The 18112-nt window shown below is 51.6% G+C and overlaps 1 protein-coding gene across 3 annotated transcripts; it reads right to left on the minus strand.

The window, feature by feature from the left end:
• Nucleotides 1–234: 234 nt before the first annotated feature.
• LOC139704201 (phosphatidylinositol 4,5-bisphosphate 3-kinase catalytic subunit delta isoform-like) lies at nucleotides 235–11172 on the minus strand. Of its 3 annotated transcripts, none has more exons than XM_071607258.1 (22): nucleotides 11029–11172; nucleotides 9246–9474; nucleotides 8916–9148; nucleotides 8333–8512; nucleotides 8030–8092; nucleotides 7558–7647; nucleotides 6268–6489; nucleotides 5530–5626; nucleotides 5311–5441; nucleotides 4878–4928; nucleotides 4638–4805; nucleotides 4430–4551; nucleotides 4091–4234; nucleotides 3842–3941; nucleotides 3546–3724; nucleotides 3334–3446; nucleotides 3094–3172; nucleotides 2455–2622; nucleotides 1773–1896; nucleotides 1456–1601; nucleotides 978–1110; nucleotides 235–372 (listed from the first exon to the last, which is right to left on the minus strand). In XM_071607258.1, the coding sequence occupies exons 1-22, from the start codon at nucleotides 11170–11172 to the stop codon at nucleotides 235–237; spliced, it is 3054 nt and encodes a 1017-aa protein (XP_071463359.1). The 3 variants fall into 3 exon arrangements, with proteins under 3 accessions (XP_071463359.1, XP_071463358.1, XP_071463357.1); XM_071607257.1 differs by having other exon boundaries at nucleotides 4638–4802; nucleotides 8030–8179; XM_071607256.1 differs by having other exon boundaries at nucleotides 8030–8179.
• Nucleotides 11173–18112: the final 6940 nt, after the last annotated feature.

An 18112-nucleotide genomic window follows, 5' to 3' on the forward strand; every position in this document is an offset into this window, starting at 1 on the left:
AATATATTTACACCAATTTGTGTCTTTGTACATCTACTTTGGATAATAATGTCCATCACATTCCCCCATTATCTTTAAACATTTCCTGTCTGTCTAAATAACTAGTGTAAACAAAAGGCAATTGTGTTGTTCTTTCCCATGAGGTGTAGTTCAGGTGTAGGCCCCATCTAGGACAACCAAGGGTAGCTGTCCTCAGAACAGGTTTGTCAGCCTGTGGCGGCTCAGAGGTGGCCACTATTGCCGGTTGTCTTTGGTCAGGTTGTGTGCCAGCCAGTTCACTTTGGTCTTCCAGCTCTCCCTCAGGGCTTCATTGAACTTAAGCTGGAAGTGCTTCAGCCCCTCCTCCTCCGTCTTCCCCAGTGCCAGAGTGTCCTGGGACAGAATCATCACAACTGCATCAACATTCAGGGGTCCTGACCCTGGTGCATCTGCAATCCCTTCTGCCTCCCTGTACTCCTACCCCCTCAGGTTGTTGACATTCCTTCCTAAAAGAACTGCAAGCAGATGGTCAGGTGGCCTCACCTTAGCTGAGAGAAGGGCAGGAGAAGCTTTAGGGAATGCACCCCCTCCCACTCTGCCTCTCACCAACTGAAAAGACAGGAATGAAAAGTGTCTTGCAAACCTACAAGACACTATATCTCATGCATGAAAGACACTGAGGACACATGGGATGACCAAACAAGATCACAGTTCACCTTCAACTGGGCAGGACTAGGCCCAGGGAGTGCAACATTCTGGCCACTTCCCACCATACTGCACTGCTGGGCCTGGGACGGCATGAGGGCCCCCATCTGTGAGGTGAATCTCCTAAGTCCCTGAACTGTTCGGGCAAGATGCACTCTGACCAGGATGAGCTCATTTTTTATACTATACATAGGGGAGGCAGGCTCCTCCACAGCTGTAGAGGTTCAGGCAGGCCTTGGGAAGTGTATGGTGGACCCTGGCCTCTAGTCTGGTGTGGCCCTATGCTGGCATACCTTCAAGTACTGGATGTCTTTGGAGGAGCTGAGCTCAGGCAGGCCTGCTGCCCTCATCAGAGCAAAGAGTTGGAGGAAGAGGAGCCCATGGCGCCGCAGAATGCAGTAGGCCTGTTCACAGTAGCCTCGAAACCTGCAGAGGAGGAGGACATAGATAAAGCCCTGGGTCCTCCCTGCCACCCCTAGCCCCAAACAAGCAAGGGTTCTGCATGCAGCCAGCACCTGCCCTGAGTGTCTGCCCCTGGTCTGGTTGTGGGTGTACCCAGATCCTCTAACCAATGCCCCTGCCTGGGCCTGCCTCCTACACCTCCCATGGACCTCCTGTTTGCACTGCCCAACAGGGTACTCTGGGGTTGAGGTGCACCTGCAGAGAAGGCAGCACCCCCAGGCTGGAGGCAGGAGTTAGTCTGAGGGCTATGTCCCCATCCCTGCCCCTGGCTGGACACTGTCCCCTCACTGGGGCCCTGGGCAACCTCACCTTTCAAACTTCTCATTATTACTAGTCTTGCCCTGCTGAATCACGTGGACAAAGTCATGGGTGAGGATGAATGGGACTCGCTCACGGTTGATTCCAAACTTGGTCTTGAAATTCCCCAGAAAGTGGCCAAAGTCAATATGAAATAGCTGAGGGGAATGAAGGGCAGCTACTGAATAGGCTTCACAAAGTGAGGTTCTGTTTAGAGGAAGTCAGCAGGACTTGGGGCACTCTTCTGGGAGCTGTGGGCAGGGCAGAAAGGCCCCTGGGCCAGGCATGTAGGACAAGCTCACTGGGCAGCTGAACACAGTGCCCCTTACCTGTCCATTCTCACGGATCATGATGTTGTCACTGTGCCGGTCACCGATGCCCAGCACATATGTGGCCACACAGTAGCCGGCACAAGAGAGGGTGAAGTCTTCAATGGCTCTATCCAGGGCTTCTCTGGGTGGGGAAGATTGAAAACCAGGGCTCCTTATATTTTCCCTCCTCTTGAATCTGGCCATGTGTTAATCAACAAGGAGGGCATTATTCTGGAGCATAGGTCACCATGCCCAGCTTGAAATTGCCCGCTTCTTCCACACAATACCATGCAGAGAAGCCAAGGTCTATGTGTTAGATGAAGAGAGGCTGCATAAAGAGGCACAACTGACAGCCAAGTCCCTAGGTGTGTGACTGGGCCCTTGGTAGATGCTCTGGGCCCAGGCAATATCACAGATGCTAGCCATAGCACCAGCTATTTCAAACCACAGCAGAAACACTCAGCAGAACCCACTCAAGCTACATATTTGTGACTAAACACTGTGGTGGTTTTAACGCCCAAAGAGTTGAGTAGCATAACACAGCCATGAAAATGGACACCCGGGAACAGTGACCTTCTCTGTCCTGCCCCAAATCAGATGTGGGCCAGTGCTCAGCTGAGCCAAGCAGCCATGGGAACTGTCGCAGGCCTTCCCTCACCTTTCACACTATCGAGCCTCTCCCAGGAATAAGAAAGCCTACCCAGGGTTCTTGGCCTTGAGCCAGTTGAGCAGGGCATCCCTGTTGAAGGCAGCTATGGCAGCCAGGTTGCTCTGGTTGAGCTGGATGTTGGCAATGGTGTCCGAGTGCTGCACCGCCTCAATGAGGCCCATGCAGTCACCAGTGGGAAGGCAGCCGTAGGGGGTCATCCTAGCACATGAGAGGAGGCACAGGCAGACACTGTGGTTAAGGACATTCTCTGGGGCTACTGGAACCCCCAAGAAATTGAGGCGCCCAACAGAACCAGAGGGGACACTGCTCAAGTTCCTGAGGATGCGAGAGGGGGTGTGGGGCCCTGGGGAAGGTGCCTCAGAGACACAGAACTGGCACCCAAGATGCAGAGCACACCTTGGCAGGGCTCATGTTTTCTCTGAAGAGAATGAGTCAGCGGGCTTGGAAGAAGGTGGCACAGCTCCCCAAGGGGTAGGAAGCCCGGAAATAGGAGCTGAGCACCAGGAATGGCCTTACCCAAACCCCTCCAGTTGCCCTACCCCTCTTATGAGAAGAGCCCCTCTCACAGCCAACATGGAGGTGTCAGTTTAGACCAGGAACTCCTCCAGAGGCGCAGGCTCTGAGGCCTGTTAGAGATCCAAACAAACAGGTGATGGACAGAGGCCCCACCTTAGGTCCAGGCCCTCCTGCTTCCACAGGGCATCCATGAGCTGGATCATCTGCAGAGTCAGCATGTCCTGGCGGAGATCTGGAAGGGCAGGAGTTTCTAGTGGGTTATACACCCATGAAAGGCTCAGAGTATCTGAGCTCTGTCTTCTCAGGGAACCCCCTGGGGCCCTACCACAGAACAGTATGGGCCTAGGTGAGAAGGCCAAGGCCTCAGCATGTCCCCTGCCCAGCCTGGCTCACCATCCCCGTTCTTAAAGATGATGCCAACGCTGTCACCACTGCCTGCCTGCTCACTGCTGTACATGATCCACAGGGGTTTCATCTTGGAGTCCATGAAGGTGCACCTTTCCACACTGCAGGCAGAGGGCAGTGTTGGCCTGGGCGGTTGGGGGCTCAGGGTGGGGGAGGGGGCTTAGGGCCTGGCTCCAGGTGGGGCTAGGCCTGGGGCTCACCAGACTTCTGCCAGCATCGTGCTGGGGTCCAATGGGGACTGCAAGTGTGAAAGGGCTTCTAGGTAAGTATCCTGGCGCATGTACCAGTGCATCAGCTCCTTAGTTTGGGGCTTGGTGGTCTTCTGGGAGCTCACTTTCACAAAGTCGCTCAGGGCCTTCAGCTTGCTCAGTGCTTCTGCCTGGTGGGCAGAATGGAGTAGCAGCAGTGCACATGAGCCTGAGCCAGAACCAGGAGTATGACTGTGAAGGGGCCTGGAAGGGGAGCCCGCCTCAGGCACAGGCACTCTGAGCCTCACCTGCTTCATCAGCACCTTCATGTGGTGGGTGCTGCCCCTGAAGTAGGCCTCCATGATGAGGCCGAAACGCAAGGCCACGGACGGCACATGCATCTCAGAGCTGGAGGGAGAAGATGGGGCTGAGAATGGCCAGGAGTGGCACATAGACCCTCCCCAGCCCAGTAAACATGAGGTCAGCAGGCCAGGAGACCCTCATCCCCCATGGCCTTTCTAGGTTCCCAAGGAATCAGCAGGGGTGCATCCAGCTACCGAAGATGCCAGAAGAGGAAGTGGCCAATCTTTCGGTTGGCCAAAGCCCGGTCCAACAAGAATTGGGTCAGTTCACAGTCCAGGTAGGACTTGTACTTGAGGACCTGCACCAGCTGCAGCAAGCACTGGAAAAGCTCATCGTCGCTGTAGGGGAGGAAGGCTGGTTGAGTCTGGGGTTCTGAAACTCAGGACAGAGGTCTCCAGCTGGCAGGTGACTGGAAAGAGGGTGAGGCCAGCCTGGGCTCATCTCCACCCAGCACCCACTTCCAGGTTGCCAGGGCAAGCTGTCTTAGTGAGGAGCTGGCAGCCCGTGGGCCTCAGTGCCCAGCTGGGACTCACGTCAGTTTCCGCAGGGACCTGATGGCAAAGGAGCCCACGTGGCAGTCGGGGAAGCTGAAGTCCAGCAGCTCCAGGGCATTCAGGACAGGAAGCTCAGGCCAGGAGCACAGCAGGTAGAGCATCTGGAGGACGTTTTGCAGTCAGGTGGTGGGCGGCCCACTGCTATCTCTCTACTCCAGCTGTGCCCCTGGTGCCCCTCTCCACCCACCTGGGCCACATCCTCGTGCTTGTTCCACTTGGTCACGAGCAGCAGGTGGGCCAGAGCCTCTGGGAAGTGCTCCTGCACTTCATGCCGCATCTTCCACACCAGGTCCTTCTCATGCTCATAGAGCTCTCCTGACCCCCGCTGCTCCAGGATTCCCTGCAGCTGCAGCTTCTAAGGGGCACAGGCAGAGTGAGGCCTCCAGCCCAGCACCTGGCTCCATGCCCCACCAGCACCCCAGCTCACCTCCTCCTTGGTGGTAGGCCCACGCTCCCCGTGACGTCCAAGCTCTAGAATCTGCAACAAGTGTACCTGCTGTGAGCTCCCCAGGCCTGGGCCAGCACTGGCAGGGCTCTAGGCAGGGCGTCTGCACCTCAGCACTACTGCCAACCACTCTTGCTGGTGAGAGCCCTCCTGCACACTGCAGGGCATTCAGTAGCATCTCCAGGCTCAGCCTGCCACAGGCCAGTAGCACCTCTCCCATTGGCTGTGACAGCAAAATGTCATCAGACATCACCAACATCCCCTGGTGGGCCACATAGCTACTGGAAGGCCTCAAATCAGCATGATGACCCAGCCCCCAGCAATGGGCAAGGCCTGGGGTGGCCAGGGACCCCCTCTGAGGACCTCCAGGAAAGCTCCTGGTTAGCGCTCAGCTTCCAGGAAGGACCTCACTGACCTTCTCCAGGGCAGGGTAGTACACAGGGTGAGGGGCCACCTCGGGCAGGTAGATGACCAGGGTGACAGCACTCTCTGTGTTGGGATTGCTATGCACAGTACCCATGGGGTTCAGCAGGTCTCCTTTCTCATCTGAAGGCAGGGAGAGATGTAGTTGTAGGGGAACCAGATCTGGATGTCTCACCCTCCAAGAGCCTCTCCCTGCTGGGCCTGGGTCCACCTGGGACAGAGGGCCACATGTAGAGGCAGAGCTCCCCAGTCTTGAGCTGGTCCTTGTAGTCAAACAGCATGAGGTTGGCCCAGGCGATTGGGCAGTCCTGGAGAAGGATACTATAGATCAGAGTGAGCCTCTTCTTGTTCATATGCAGAATGGAACCAGTCTCCAGGCCAACCAGGAGAGAAGACCCAGACTGCATGGAAGGTCTCCAAGTTAGACCCAGGAGGAGGGGAAGGACCCGCTATCTCTTTCCTGTCAGAGTTTCAGTAATTAAGGCAGCAAGATCCCTTCCTGGCTGCCTGCATCTTCACACCCAGCATCCAGAGACACTTCAGTAAGCCCACCAGTCCCATAGCTGGCCCAGGTCAAGGGGCAAGTCACATCCTGGGTCTAGTGACTTGGGGCCCAGCCACACTCTCCCCAGGCAGCCACTAACTCATCATTTCTGTCCCCCAGAGAACACTGTCCTTCCACCAAGGGGGCTGCCTCCAGGACCCCTAAGGACCACAGGTCTGGGCTAGATATTTAAAGTCAGGCAACTCATGAGCTGTTACTCAGGCAGCACAGGAAGCCAGACTAAGGAGCCAGACTAGGGCGGGCAGAGAGACTGGGGTCCCCCAGGCTCTCCCAGGACCCCTGTCCTCAGGGTGCCTGCCTGTGGGAGCAGGATGGCAAGAGGCCCCAGTAAGGGGTTTCACTGGGTGTCTGAGGCCTGGGCCTCTCCCAGTCAGCCCAACCCACCACCTTCTTGGACTTTTTCTTGCTGGAGCGCGCCTTCTTGGCCTTCTCCATCACCGCATAGAGTGCAAAGCAGAGCCGGGACATGCGCGGCAGGTCACAGATGTTGATGTCAAACTCCAGATGCTGCTTCCACATGGGCTCTGAGCACACGCTCACCTCCAAGCTGGACATCGTCTTGCACAGCATCTCATTGCCATGGAAGAGCCCGGCCTGCACCACCAGCTGGGGAAGGGATACAGGGCATGAGTGAGGGAGTGAAGGTGCCACCCCATCTAAAGTTCCAATCTTCTCCTTGAAGGTCCCCATTTACACAGGGGTCCAAATCTACTTCTTGCATTGAGAGTGGTCCAGCAGAGTGTAGGCTGGCAGCTCAGTGGTACAGGTGTCTTGGGGCATTGGTACCCCAGGCTGTACTGGGGCAATCCAGTCTCAGTACACTTGACTCTGTGGGTCAACTCAGAACCTCAGTTTCCTCATCAGAGTTCAGAAGTTCCAGGGTCCCTTCTGCTTCTAACAGCTCTGGCTACCTTCATGCCTAGCATCTTATGAGCCCCATATGGCTCGTAATACTGCCTAACCAGTCTCCAGTGCACCTGTTCCAGTTCCAACCTGCCAGCCCATCCCCAGAGCTGCTCCCACCCAATCCTCCGTGACTCCTGCAGATGCACCCCCCTTCCCAGATTGTAAAGTAATGCCAAAAAAAGAGACCCAGACAAGACATGCTACGCTCTGTGGACCCAGACAGGCATCACCTCCCAGAAGTGGGACAATAAATCCACCTCTGCAGGTGATTCTGAGTGCAGAGGAGCCATGAAAGTGCTTTTTGAAGAGACAACAGGGCACTGTTCCCCAAGCCCATGGGGGCTCAGCTTCCAGGGGGAACCATGTGCAGTGTCCTCCAGACTCTGGGCACCCCTGGGTGGGTAACCCCTGGAAGCACCTCAGCCCAGCTACAGCCAGCTTCTATGGTGCCTTACACATCTCTGACTGGGCCTCCTACTTCAATGGGCTGTGCCTGATTCCACAAGCTCCATCAAAGTCAAATACCCACAAGTTGCTTGGCCCAGGTTTCCATTAATTGGCCTCCCTGGCCTGCTGGCCTGCTCCCCTCCCCTCTTATTGTTTGGATGTGGCTTACAGCCAATCCAGGCAGAGATAATGAGTAATGTGTCCAGGTGACTTTTGTGTGACACCCTCCCACTCTTCTTTCTCTGCTGCCCATCCAGGCCACAGCACACCCTGTTTGTGCAAAAAAAAACCTGTCCCCTTACCTGGTACCCGAGCCCCTACCTTCATCTGCTCATCAGCATTGATTTTGCTGCCCTGGATCAACTCAATGCAGAAAGGCTGCCCCAGCGACCACAGGGACACAGAGGAGGGCTAGAGAGGAGAGGAGCGGGGCTTAAATCCCAGCTCATTCCCCTGGCTGCTGAAAGGCTGGGGAGAGGGGGAGAGGGTCACAACTTGGTGGCAAGGTTCAGAAACTTGTCACCAACACCATCCTTTACCAATCTGCCACACAGGGGCCCAGGGGCCCCAGCCCCCCTGAGATCTGCAGAGAAGTAGGCAATCTGGGATTGTAGTAGCTCAGATAGGACCCCACCCTGGGTGTCAGCTCAAGGCCCTGACTCTCCAAAAGGACTGCACCATCCAAAGTCCCCTGGATCAACGCCTAGCCCTGGTGCTGCCCAAGAGGCTCTAGGATTGGCCAAAAGGAGGGAGGAAGAGAAAGAGGGTAAGAGAGGGGAGGACACCATCTCACCTTCTTCATGGGAATGGGGGGCGGTTTGGTGTGTGGTTTCTGGACCTGAGGGGCTGGTTTGCTCTGCTCATCCCGCATGGCAAGGATGGAGGAGGAATGCACCATGGTCAGGTGGGGGGTCAGTCCACTGTGCAGGCAGCTGCATATGTACTGAGATGAGAGTGTAAAGTTGAACTGTCAATGGGTGGCATATCCATTCACTGGAACCAAGAGAGACCCACAGTCCGGCTCTCCCACTCCTATGCTGGCCCCTTCTAGAGTGGTAGGGATCCCAGAGTGCAGAGGGCTCCTTGCAGGCCTCACCTTGAACTGACAGAGCAGGTAGCTGCCATAGAGGTACTCATGCCGCCCATTCACCTGCAGCACATAGTCCTCAGGCTGCTCCATTGTGAGGTGTTGGTACACCTTGGCCTTCTTCTGGAGGGCGCAGGCCATCAGCGCTAGGGGCACATCCTTGGTGGACACCTGGATGATGAAGCTCTCCTGTGGGGAGGAGGGAGGGTTGGCATGCTGCTCTCAGGCCCATGGGCTTCTGGGGAAAAGGGGCAAGGACACCTGCCTGCCTTTATTGTGTATCCCCAAGTGTGAGCCCCACAAGGGCAGGGCCTGGGTCATTCACCGGTGAAAGTAACAGCAGACACCCAGGAAATACTTGTCCAGTGAATTAAGGGACCAATTCAGCCTTGGTGAGCTTACCTGGTGGGATGCTTGACTACACCCCTTGCATGCCTGCATACCTGGCAAATGCCATGTGATGCCAGTGAGAGAAGAGAAATTTGGGGGCCTGGGACACTGGAGTGTTTTATCAGTGGAGGGTCCCCATGGGCACAGCAGCCCATGTGCCGCAGGTGGGGCAGCCTCCCTAGGACATGGGCTATGGGCTCACCCTGCTGCCCTCAAATTTGACATTGACCAGCAGGTCTGGGTTGGAGATTTGAGAGGTGTTGCTGTCCCCCCAGCTCCTGGTGGAGGGCTCCAGGTGAAGGGGAAAACTGTATTGCAGCCAGGCCTCCCAGCCCAGCTGCTGCCGGCGGGCAGCCGCCTCCTCGCTGAACTGGCGCATCTTAGTGCGGAAGTCATTCACTTCTGGGTCTTGCAGGCAGTCAAACTCGTGGAGTCCTGTAGGGCAGGAGCAGGCTCAGTGCAGGTGCATGTGGCACCAGCCACCCAGGTGTGCCCTACCTTGCCGAGGCGGGGGCTAATCTGTGAGCCCTACCTTTGCCGATGAGGAGGCTGATCTGTGAGTTGATGAGCTTCTCCATGCGGTCACCCTGGCGGGTCACCAGGCGCAGCATGGGCAGGAAGGGCCGGACATCACACAGCCGCTGCTGCTCATCCTCTAGCTCCTGCTGCTCTGCGGTCTGGTTGACACAGGTGAACACGTAGGCCTCAGGGTCACTGAGCATGTAGAAGAGGGGCTCATTCTGGGCTTGGTCCCACAGCATCTGGGAGGAATGGTTATGGTCAGCCTTGCTGGCCATGACAGCTACTGGGAGGCAGGCAGAGGCCTCTAGTCTGGGGATCCCACTCTGCATGAGCCACATAGAGGGCAAAGGGAGACCCCAAGCATCGCTTCCTAGGACCCCTTTGGCCCTTGGGACCAACCAGCTAGTCAGCAAGCTTCCTGTCCCTGTGCTCTGTGAAGGACTTGATGTGTGGAGATTGGGGACTGAGCAGCCACACCCGCCTCAGACACATTATCTAGGGCTGCTTTCACCCCACCAAGTTGATGGTGGCCTTGAGCCGTGGCAGAGCTGAACCACTGTGACACATAATACGTAGCCCACAAAGCTTCATATCAATAAAAATATGAAGAAATCAAAACCACAATGAAGTGAGAGATGGGACCCCAGGGACAAGTCTGCTACTGTAGTGTTTCAACTTTAGGCACATTGTTTGAAGTTCTGTAAGCACATCAAGTGAACCATATAATGATGTTTACAGGAACTAGAATATGAACAAGATGTTACTGTGGTCACTCAGAAAAACAAGTCATGAAAGTTCATAATCAGAATTTAGTTAGAATGTAGTTAGATAACAGGAAATGGCTAAGGTAGTGCCTGTGGCTGTCTTCTATGGCAGGATCACAGGCAGGTCTCTTCCTTTTCATTCTTATTTTCCAAAATTTTATGGGCCATTATTATTATTGAATTCAGGGACACTCAACTACAGAGCCATACCCTCAGCCCTTTTGCCTATTTTATTTAGTGACAGGGTCTCACTTAATTGCTTCGAATCTCACTGCGTTGTTGAGGCTGGCTTTGAACTTGCAATCCTCCCGTCTCAGCCACCAGAACATTTGGGGACACACCCAGCTACTTTTGAAGTAGAAAAATTTAAGAAAGGATGGAAGGAAGGCAGAGAGAAATCTTCCAGGACATTAAAAAAGTCCCTCAAGTGTGGTCCATTGCTTCTATCATTTTTTTTTCCTGTTCTCAATAATAGCTTTTAAAATTGTGAAATAAATTCTTGCCCTCGGGCAGTCCAAGGCATGACCCATTAAACCCGAGTTTGTAAGTGGCACAAGGCCATTGAAAGCCACAGGACAGCATCTACCAAAGCAGATGTTCATTGCTTTGACTCAGTAATTCATCCTGAAATTTATTCAATGAACCTGAGGACCCTTTCCAAGGATGATGGTCACTATGTTGGCAACAGTTTTAAAGACAAATTCCTGCAAGGCCCTTATGTGGCTGGGAGCAGACTGTGGTCACTAAAGTGACAGACAGCATAATGTGAGTCAAACTTTCAAAGTTCCATTCCAGCACTGGAGGCTTAAGGGCAACTGAGGCTAGTAGCTGGCCCTCTGGTAACTAGGGAGTGGAACACATTGCCATAGGGTAAGCTGAATTCGGATAGTAAGTGGAGGTTAACCACACATTTTATACAAGTTCTTGACATTGTATATCTTTCAAAATTTACATCTGAGGTTCTCAAGTGTGAGGAACAATGCCTCTGTCTTTCTGAGCTCCCAGGGCTCCCAGGAGACCAGGCAGTACCTGCTTGATGGTGCTGAGGTTGGCATTGCGGGACACAGGGAAGCTCAGGTAGATCCCTGTGGGCAGAAGGAAGTCAACCACCACACTCTGATTCTTCTCCTCCTCGGTCCAGAATTCCATGGGACAGTCAATCCCCAGGGGCATTCTGCTTTGTTATTTCTCTGTGGCTACGAGACATGTAAAGGAAGCAAAGGCAGAGAGTCCTTTGAGAATAGTGTATGGGTGCCTTGGGCAGTGTGAAGCTCAGGGCTGAGGGCTCTCAGGTGGGCCCATGGTGTTCTCCTCCCACAGGGCCCCCACTGCCCAGGTAGCTGCTGCTCCTACTGCCCCAGATAACTGTCTGCACTCGGCTGCCTCTCACCCTGGTGGACACATCTGCCTCCCTCACCGTGGGCCCAGAACCATAGACCAAATAATTTTCCTCTGGAAAGTATGCATCAGGGAGACGCTACCATCATGGCCACCAGCTAGCAAGGACAGATGGCAGTGTGCCTGGGTGTACAACTCAGGATTCGCGAAAGGCCAAAGGCTATAACTGGACAAAATTTGTATTTTTATTTTTTGCACTGGGAATTTAAACCAGGGACACTCTAACACTGAACTACATCCCCCATCCTTTTTATTGATTTTTTCCTCCACAGGGATAGAACCCAGGGGAATGAAACTACTGAGCCCCATCCCCAGCCTATGTTTGTATTTATTTAGATACAAGGTTTCCATGAGGCATTTAGGGCCTTGATAAGTTTCTGAAACTCTCTTTGAACTTGAAATCCTCCTGTCTCAGCTTCCTAAGCAATTAGAGTAACCGGTGTGCACCCCAGTGTGTGTGTATTTGTGTGTGTGTGTGTGTGTGTGTGTGTAAGATTTGGTGAGATATATTGATTGAACTGAGCCCCCAACCTGCCTCCACCACATACATAACAAAACATTACAGAGAAATTTTGTCTTCCATACACTCCAGAACCAGGTCAGCCCCTCATTTCCCTCACCCCCAGCTTCCCCTCCAGGTCACCACCATCTGGAATCTGTTTATCTATAGCCTCCATCAGTGTTTTTACTACTAATTTGTATCCACAAAGAAGTCCTAATATTTTTGAATGCCTTCAACCTTCCTAAACTAGTGAATCTTCTGCAACCTGCTTTGGCCACACAATTTATGTTCCTTAGATCCATCCACATGGATGAATACATGTAGCAGTAGTACATTCATTTTAACTCCTGCAAGGTATTTCACTGTATAAAGAAAGCACCATATATTTGCCCTGATCATGGTGATAAACTGTGAAGGTTTGTTTCTATTTTCTTTAGTTGTTACAAAAAATGCTACAATGTATATTCCTATACTGGGTTCCTAGCCTGCACCTGGGAGCAGAGAGGAGGCTGGTCCAAGAGCAGTAAGTGAACCTCATGTTTGCTGTCAAGGACAAATATTCAAATTAAAAGGGAAAAGACAGGTAAAATTAAGGACAGAATGCATTTTATTTAGTCCAATGTATCCAAATTATCATCATGTTGACATGAAATCAACACAGGAAAAAATACTAGAGATATTCCAACTATTTTTAGTATTGAGCCTTTGAAATCTTTTGTATAGTTTATGCTTATTTCATTGCCAGTTTTTCTTTTTCTTTTTGTTTTCTGCCATTTCCCTTTCAGATTTTAATCAGAAATAACTGGCCTTGGATGGTGGTTTAGCTCAGTGCCAGAGCACTTACCTAACATGTTCAAGGCCCTGGGTTCTATCCCCAGCCCAACCTAAACAAATACCACAAGAACTATTTTGTCTACTCAAAATTTTCACGCTATTTACAGGTTAAAAATATTCACCAACCCAATTTTTTCCAAACAAATAAAGCTTTTCTGATAAATACCAGGTATCAATTTCTAAATTTCAATTAATGTAAATTAAATAAACTGTGTTTTTTTTTTGGGGGGGGGGATGGAGGTGCAATTCTGAGGATGGCACCCAGGGCTTTTTGCGTGTGAAACAATTGCTCTACTACTGAGCTGCCTCCCAAACAAACAGAATGTTTTGAAGTTCATTCCTCAACTGTGCACTATCTACATGTCAAGTGACCAAGAGTCCCATATAGTGAAACCTATGATAGGTATAAATCCATCATTCACTTGCTCAAGTACCCCCATGTTTTCCTCAAGGTGGTGCTGCCCATCGTGAGCTCATGCTTGATCTCCAAATTACCCTCAGCATTTACTATTGTCAAACTTACTCATTTTTGCCAATCTGATGGGTATGAAATTGGCTTACTTTGCTTAAATTGCTTCTCGCTGATAATTCACAAAATGTTTAGTTTCTGCAGAAAGCCTACTTATAACCTTGGCATGGGTCCTGTGGGGTTACTTATCTTATTCTTGTTAGTTTATAGAATCTATATATTCTACATTCTATTCCTTTGTGGATTAAATGAAGTGGAAATGTTTTCTTCGTACTCTTGAGTCATCTTTTCTCTTTGTATATGATCACTTTTTGGTGAAGAGAAGTTTTTATTATTAATGCAATAAAATATATCAATGTTTTTGGAGGAGGTCACTCAGTATTAGAGATAATTAGCATGCACAAGACCCTGGGTTCCATCCCCAGCACTACAAAAAAAGGAAAGCAATCCCATGAAACTTCCCTACCTACTGTAACATCACAGTCTCCTGTATTTAAATGACTTTTGAAAGTAGTTGAAAGGACATTTAGTTTTTGTTTGTTTTGAGAGAGTGCTTCACTATGTTGCCCAGGTTGAATGCAATCTTGCGATCCTCCTGCCTCAGCCTCCTGAGTAGTGGGGATGACAAGCATGTGTAGTGGTACCCAGCTATAGACATGTTTAATCTAAGAGTGATATTCTCTGGTGGCAGTGCCAGCTGGGGCCAGGCATCCTTAGTGGGATGCGCAAGTGGCTTGGAGCAGTGTGATTCACACATTGCCTTGTCATCCCAGGGCACTGCTGCTGGCAGATGATTCCTTGGATTGTGAAACCACATCCTATTTGAGGTTCCTCTTTCTTAGAATGGCCAGGCCAAACCCTTCCTTTATTATTCAAAACCTGGGGGACGATCAGGAATCCTGGAGAATATGTCTATGATGCCATATGTTCTTTGGCCAAGTGGGGAAGTCAGTGGGACACACTGGGTCAACTAATCTGGTGAGGCCAAGATGAGCACACAAGGGAAGCCCTACCAGGAGCTCTGAACAAAAGGCCTGGGTTCTGAGAAAATGCACTCCTGCTCCCCTGCCCTCAACACACTGGAAGTGAAGTCTTCAACCACACTTCCCCAGCTAGGTGGCAGGGAAATAATTCCACAGAAAGTGAAAAAGTGGAAGACCCATGAAGGCTTGTGCAGGATAGAGAGTGAACAGGAGACAGGACAGGAGAAAGCCAGATCTCCTTCCCTCTCTCTGTTCCCAGGACTCAGAATTCATCAGCCCAAAAGCCTCAACCCTCTGCTCTGGACAAAGCCTAGACCCATCACTCTCCCTCTCATAGATGTCAGCAAATTCAGGGACTTCAGAACTGTGCAAGAATGCAAACTGATATAACCACATTGGAACACTCTCTGGCAGAATCTATGAAAGGTGAACACACCTGTGCCCTGCACCAACACATCCACTCCTCAACAGATGGGCCCAGAGACACGTGAGAGTGACTGTGACATCACTGCTTGTGACAGCCCTGACAAACTCACATCAGCAGTAGGGTGGGGAAATAAACTGCGGTTATTCTTTCCAAGTATAATGTTATATCACAGGGAGGATGAATAATCTGCAAAGGCACACACAATGCCACAATGTAAATGAATTTCATAGACAGAAGGGTGAACAAAAGGATCCTGGAACCAAAACCATGTGCTCATGATTTCAAGCACATGGAGAATGACAAGGGAGAACCGCTCATATATGTTGGCAGCAGAGTCACCCCAGCTTGAGGGCCTGGGGGGCTTCTGGGTGTTGAAATAATTTAGTTTTTCTATCTGGAGACTTTTCACAAGTGCCTCACACATTGGTTCACATGGTTCAGATGGGCTGACTTCACTCCTAGCCACTAAGATGGCATGAGACACAGGCCCAGCCAATCAGAAGTCAGAGTTTCCCTCAACTGTGGGTCAGATGGGACACAGGAATGGAACTCAGGCCCAACCCATCCCTGGATGTCACCTCCCTGGCTCCAATAATCCCAGGAAGGGCATGTGAATATCAAGTCCATTGACTAGGTTTCAATGTCCAAACTTCCTTCTGGAGTAGCAGAAAAGATATACTATTGACATGAAGCTTCTAGGAACTGTCCACTGCCCTTAGGGGCAGAAACCGAGAAGAGACCCACCTAGGAAAGCAGAACTCCAAATGGAAATGGAGAACACAAGCATGGGCATGAGGATGTCACTGAGTCCCTGGACCTGGCCATGTCTGTAGCTTGTCCCTTCTTCCTTTCCTGTCTCACTCTCTCTTCTCTCCAGAGAAGTTTCAGTTGGGTTTTCTGCCACTTGCCGTATCTTTCCATGAGTGCAGCCACATTTCCTTTATGGAAGTTTCTAGTGTCTAGAAAGTCTTTTTCTGGGAAGGTGCCCTGCCCCTGTGAGCCAACCTGTGTCCTCTGTACTGCCATCTAGAGGCAAACAGGCAATCCGCCTGACCACTGGCACTGATGGAAGACCTCATCTAGAGCATCTGGTTAGCTCAGAATTCAAACTTTGCCCAAAGTGTCTGGAAACAGTTTCATAATGAGAACAGGGAAAGGCAGTGGCAATGTGTGGCTGGAGAGAGGCCTCTAGGGACAAATTGTAGAAGAATGTTTCAGGTACCAAGCTCCTGCAGAGTCTAAAAGTGTGCCACAACACCTCCCTAGTCCCCAGAAAACTTTCTTGCTGGCCGCATCGCTGAGTTTGCTGCCAGCCCTCATGGCATTTGTCAATGTAAGCCACGTTCTTTACACCTGTCCAGGAACAATTGCCTGATTTATGAATTCAAGAACTCATGGTTATCTTTAATAGCTTCATCTCATAACTTGCATTCATGCATTACTGGGTTTTTTATTTTATATGTATCACTCAGTCTTGGATACATTCCTTAATTCCACTAGTAAGTATGAAGCCTGATTAAGTGCTAGGGATTGCAGGAGGAGCTGGGAATAGGGTGGTGATGGCCCTGACAGAGCTCACACTCCACAGGGAGACACTGGTCCACAAGTACATAGGCAGGGAAGCAGAGTGCCCACACATGGCCCAAATGTAGGGGAGGACAGTGCCACATGGTGCTGTCATGGAGAGTAGCTAGGGGGCAGGAACACTGCATGTAGTAGGCTAGGAAAGACCCCCATGGAGAGGACCTGGAGTGAGGGCCAGAGAGTGGAGGGGAGACGTGATAGAGATGGGGGTCAAGGTCATGAGGGACCAAATCCTGCACATCCTGGAAAACAGGTCAGCACCTGGGTTTCTGCTCTTAGTGAGATGGCTGACCTAGGAGGGTTTTTTGGAAAATCAATGATGGGATGTGACTTTCATCCAAGACAAAGCCACTGGCAGTGCTATGGAGGGACTGATGAGAATCAAGTCGAGGAGGCAGTGGGTGAGCATCAGTGAGTTTTCTTGACCCAGCACTGAACATCAAGCAGAATCCAACATGCTCCCAAGAGGAAAGGGTTCAGGTGGAGAGGAGCAATGGATAGCCGAGGGATTGGGCCTGGGAGTCTGCAGGGCTGATGGTCATTGCCTGCCCAGGGAAGCCGAGGGTGATACAGAGCCCTGGTGATGAGGCAACAGGTGGTCCACCTCAGACAGATGAAATCTGAACTGCTGATTGACACCAATAAAGACAGGTGTGCCCCTGTCAGAGGCCAAGTGACCTGGTCCAGAACCCATGGGAGCCATCTGTGGGGTTGCAGAGATTTAATCTGAAGCCAGCATGTGACAAATGGAGACCAATGGGAGTGGGTGAGATGGCCTAGACAGAGGGTCAAAGAAGGCCAGGGGCACCCCAGGAGCAAGGGTGGCATCATTCCAGGATGAAACTTTAGCAATCCCTCCCTCCCAGGCCTCTGCCTTCCCAAGATGACTGTTCTGTCCAAGCCTGACATTCAGAGAGCATCAGGGAAGTAGCAGAGCACAGACTCAGTTCCTCCCACCTCTTGGCCACTAGATCCAAAAAGGCAGCTGAAGTACAGCAGAGATACTTGTGGGTCTCCATCTCAGGAAACCCTGTCATCCCTTCCAGTGTCCTGGAGTGTCCCTGTGGGCTGTTCTTTCTCTAGCCCAAGGCTAAGGAACATGTGTGGGTGTGACCTGGGCCTTGCAGATGCAGCAAAGTAATCTCCACAAACATCTTAAGGAACACAATGTGGCCCATGGGCCTCACTGCCAGGAGCACGAATGCTTCTGTGCCTTCTGAGGGAGGGCAAGTAGGGACATACACCAAAACTGAACATCCTTCCTCCAGCTGAAGCTACAATCATTGACTGCCCCTCTAGGCTGACAGTCCCACTGCCTGGTGGCCTGGCTGAGCCCCGGATACCTGAGGGATTCCCTTTCTTTATCCTAAACCTCTGCCAGGGCTCTGGGCCAGAACCTTCCCAGTCTGGTAGACTCTACTGCTTTTCCCTGGCCATCTCAAAGGTGACTAACTGACCAGGCAGTGCCACCCAGCCTCTGCTGATGTAAAGACAGGCTTTGGGACCTTCAGTTACACGTCCTGGGCAATGGATTTCCAGGGGAACACATGAGCCCTGAGAGAAAGAAGTGAAGATGTGTCCTGCCCATTTGTGTGACAAACATCTCCCTGAGGGAACCCCAGGCAATGTGTGCCATGTTCCCTCCATGTCGCCTATGGAGTATCCATGAGCTGCTCAAGCACAGGAGCCATGCCTGAGTCTGAACCCAATGACAAGATATCATCTCCCTTCTGGATACCAGAGCCAGAATTCACAACCCAACTAACCTGAGAAAAGGGGCCTCAGTCACAGAAACCTCGAGAAGGCAGAAATGCACACAGTCCAAGTGTCTACCCCAAACCCAAGCTGGGAGGATACAAGACCAACAGCCTCCTCAACCAAGGAGAAAGAGAAAACCCTGCAGAGGTACTTGTGAG

This window comes from Marmota flaviventris, unplaced genomic scaffold, assembly GCF_047511675.1.
Source record: "Marmota flaviventris isolate mMarFla1 unplaced genomic scaffold, mMarFla1.hap1 Scaffold_44, whole genome shotgun sequence".
Taxonomy (NCBI): domain Eukaryota; kingdom Metazoa; phylum Chordata; class Mammalia; order Rodentia; family Sciuridae; genus Marmota; species Marmota flaviventris.

Bases quoted from the DNA above. Each gene is read 5' to 3' on its own strand.
- LOC139704201 (XM_071607256.1), bottom strand. From the start codon at position 11,172: ATGCCCCTGGGGATTGACTGTCCCATGGAATTCTGGACCGAGGAGGAG. The intron at 6,490-7,557 runs GTAGGGGCTCGG...TCCCTTCCCCAG, and splicing joins ATGCTGATGAGCAGATGAAG to CTGGTGGTGCAGGCCGGGCT. The intron at 5,442-5,529 runs GTGGACCCAGGC...CCCTGCCTTCAG, and splicing joins CATGTGGCCCTCTGTCCCAG to ATGAGAAAGGAGACCTGCTG.